Source organism: Mizuhopecten yessoensis, unplaced genomic scaffold (genome assembly GCF_002113885.1).
Source record: "Mizuhopecten yessoensis strain PY_sf001 unplaced genomic scaffold, ASM211388v2 hete_36153842, whole genome shotgun sequence".
Taxonomy (NCBI): Eukaryota; Metazoa; Mollusca; class Bivalvia; order Pectinida; family Pectinidae; genus Mizuhopecten; species Mizuhopecten yessoensis.
In genome coordinates this window covers 1-3,976 of record NW_018484968.1, presented here as the reverse complement: position 1 = coordinate 3,976, position 3,976 = coordinate 1, and the positions used below count along the sequence as shown (strand labels likewise).

The 3,976-nt window shown below is 38.4% G+C and overlaps 1 protein-coding gene across 1 annotated transcript; it reads left to right on the top strand.

Annotated features, from left to right (window-relative positions):
- Positions 1–235: 235 nt before the first annotated feature.
- LOC110444626 (salivary glue protein Sgs-3-like) lies at positions 236–3,712 on the top strand (the record flags this gene model as incomplete). Its single annotated transcript, XM_021488991.1, has 5 exons — positions 236–384; positions 805–908; positions 1,072–1,573; positions 2,977–3,168; positions 3,614–3,712. Coding segments are annotated over 5 exons (1,046 nt in total), but the record flags the coding sequence as incomplete, so codon positions are not given.
- Positions 3,713–3,976: the final 264 nt, after the last annotated feature.

Here is a 3,976-nt window from a genome sequence, read left to right as displayed (position 1 = left end):
GAAAACCCCACAATCTATTTTTGATTTGGTTCCGTGGTCCCTATAAAGAGAAGCCACATACTTGAGTACTTTACTAGTATCACCAACGTTTTCCAAAGGAAAACAGAAACAACTGTTCTCTGTCCAACGGTGGTATTATAACAGTTGCTGAAGTCGACAGCAGCATGTATAGGATGAAAGTAAATACTAATATAACAAATTGGTTACTTACAAAAGAGTATTTGTTGTTTTATAGTGACTATCCAAGCGTGTACCGGATACAGTTTTAAGGGCTTCCTCATACAGCCCCGACTCGTCCAGTTTTACGAGCAGGATGTCAAAGTGGGTGTCTTCGGAAACTACCTCAACTCTCAATTTAAATATGCATGTCCCGACACCAGACTGGTAGGTGTAATATTGTAACGTGAGCTAATATTGTATTGTTATAAATATGTCATAGAAAAAGGTCTGTAGTATAATGTTAATCAGTAATTCGTATGCATATTATTATATATATTAATACGTAAAACGTTATGAAATAACTGATGATATGATAGACAACCATTGGTATGTATAATGTTATACTGTTATTGGTAAGTATAATGTAATACAGTTAAAATTGTTCCGCATTATATATTGAAACTGTACTTCGTATGTTTGATACTTTCAGTTAATGGTACGTGTTATTTTATGCTTAATTTGGTACGTACAATGCAATTCAATTATTGGTATGTTTAATGTAAAGGTTTAATTGATAAGTGTACCGTGGTTGGTATGTACAGAAATGTACATGTATATATAGTGACTGTACGTATACTTTTACAGGGAACCCGCGGTCAGGCACTGACCCACGTCGAGGCTTCAGACAAGACGGTTATGAGATTTGTTTGGCAAGCTCCACAGGTACCACAGGGTCACGTGGTGTTCCGGTGAGTACCATGGTCCCTTTATCTATAAGTTTACACCGTCTTATCAAGTAAAACGTTTTGTAATAATACACTAGCGTACAGTACAGACACGGTAACGTATTTACCCAACAAAGCAGAAATGAACAGGACAATGAAATGTTATAAATTGATTTTGTTTTCTAAGGGCGACAATCCTGCAGCAGTTCAATACGTATTGGATGGCAGTTAGCTCGCCAGTGGTATATGACCAGTTCAGTAACGTCCGCTTGACTCAACAACAGATACTGACCATGACGACTCCAATGTCAACCGCGTGTACCCAGACTGTCAACTCCACCACATCCCCTTCGACCCCTACAACAACTACCACTACCACTCCAAAACCCACGACCACAACGCCGACAACCACTACCACTACAACGCCGACAACCACCACCGCAACGACGACCACTACACCTAAGCCTACCACCACCACTACCACCACTACCACTACAACTACAACACCGACCACCACTACCACAACACCTACAACCACTACCACCCCGACCACAACAACTCCTACTACCACTACCACCCCGACCACAACAACTCCTACTACCACTACCACCACCACCACCGAGCCGACCACCACTACCAAACCAACAACTCAAAGGCCCGCTACAACTCCGAAAGTTCCAGATCCAGGGGTGAGTAATGTTAAATGTATGATAAATATTAAATATGTCATCAATGATATTGAATCGACTTATACTGTAAGGTACCTTATTTGACGGCTATGCCATTTTAGCCCCTCTCGTGCTGAAGCTGAAGTGATACTTTAAGTAAAGCATATTTATTCACATTTACGTTATATACGTCTGTAAACCTAGATTGCATGACCTCTGAAGACGATTACGGCAAACTTTGAAATCAATTTAAGTAATGATAGAACGCAATATGCTTAAATTTTGCCAGCGGCTATAGATAAACAAACTGTATGCAGCCATTAGATTGCTTTGTCGCTCTGTGACAACACGCATACATCTACGTGACTGTCAAGGAAACAGCTTCGGGTCAATCCCGACATGCTAGATTAGCATTTTATTTTTCTGTATGTAATTGATATGACTATCTTTACAGACAAAGGGATGTTACAGATCATCAGCTCACGTCCGCAATTTAGGCCTTAGTTACTGACATTTAATGTTGGTTTTATAGCAATTGTACAAGGAAGATAAAAAGACCCAACCATATTTCATAATCTGCCTTATAAATCCATGTCTCCCTCAATGCGAAACCTACAGAATAGATTTGTATTTCTTAAATCTATTTTTTTTGCCCGTATAACTCTAATGTGCTATATCAAATTTTAAAGTATTATCATACCTTAAATGACAGTACATATGAATGTTACTTGACAAACTCTAAGCATATAGAAAGCTCCCCGAAATAATTTTCGGGTAACCATTGTACAAATGAATAACAGTATTGTCGAAGATAATTAGCGTAGAATGTGATCAAAGGAAACGTTTATTTATATACTCGTTAAAACGTAGAATACAGAAGATTAAACAAGGGTGATCCGGAAGGATAAGCGTTTTTTCTTTCGTCGACAACATCGTCATGTCAATCTAGGTCAAATACAAGAAATGATAGGTCCACAAATGCCACGAAACAACGACACCTCGAAACACACTTATGAGCATAAAAGCATGCATCTCTCGAAACTTTTGTTGAAAATAATTTTGTCCGTGTATCGTCGATATCCGTCACAGAAATTTGGAAATTGAGAGCATGCCCTTGAATATCGAATCAACCGCGAAATGTACACATTGTAGACCGGAAAAACACGGATGTTCCTATCAAGATAGGGAAAGTTCACGATCGGCAAATCCAAATCATTATACGTATCGTATTGATTAGAATTAAGATGTCGATGAAGGGGTTATAAGTTATTGATTAGCTCGGAAATTATCCGACGTCGTTACATTTGAAGATAGAAAGTAAGATATTGTATTTTATATTCATTGGCTGATTATAGCCATCCAAGCATGACTATATACGTTGTGCGTGAATAAGGATATCAATGTTAACTGTTATTGTATTACAGACTTTGACGATACCCCCGGACATGCGCTGTAATGTGACCAGAGGCTGCCATCATGACTGTAGGGGGCCCTACTGTTCCTTCATCATTGGCTGGGTGGACAAAGGCGATTCCATCGATTTTGAAATACAAACTGTTGTCAAGGAAAGAGGTGATAAATGGATAGCCATTGGGTTCTCCTACGATCGAAATATGGTAAGTATCATGAAAGTCAATTTTATTATTGTGACCATGTTGAAAATATTAAATATGCATTCACTTGATGGCAGTATACGATATCTAAAGTCGAGTATTATTAAAACAGTGACCTCTTATTTAGTTGTCTCAAAACTGTCCCAGTAATACAATCGTCTCACCGCCCACATACCACTGTAATGGCATGAAACAAAATGGTTTGTGTGATGTTATGCATGATGACAGATGAGTTCACTGTAATGTCTAACCATTATTTTAGTTGAATACACCATGATCTGTCGTCACCATTCAGGATGTTAATTCCTTAAATTTTGTTTCCGGTTGTGACGAAAAAGTTCAAATATATATATATGTTATTGTCTTTTGTAGTTTATCATAAATAAGCTAAATAAGAGTCCGTAAACAAAAATGCGGTTGTATGAATTAATAATGTTTGTGTTACCAGGGATCCGACAGCGTGACGGAGTGTGTGACGACATCCGGTTACGTCAGCGTGTTCCAGTCTTACAATAAGGACACGCGCATTAATTCAAGACTAAGGAACGTGAGTATATAATCACTTTCAACTAATTCTATACCTTATACTATCGTACACTGTCACCCACACTGCTATAGTACAGCGTCATACACATGTCATATATCGACACCATCACAGCTAGCATAACGTCATGAGACAGTCCTGAAGATAAACTAATCAGTACTGTTTAACTGTATGCAGATCCACGTACAGTCACCATCAGCATACCACAAAAACCACGTCAAAACCGACAATGTCATGTAACATCAATAGACATACACCTTTACCAGA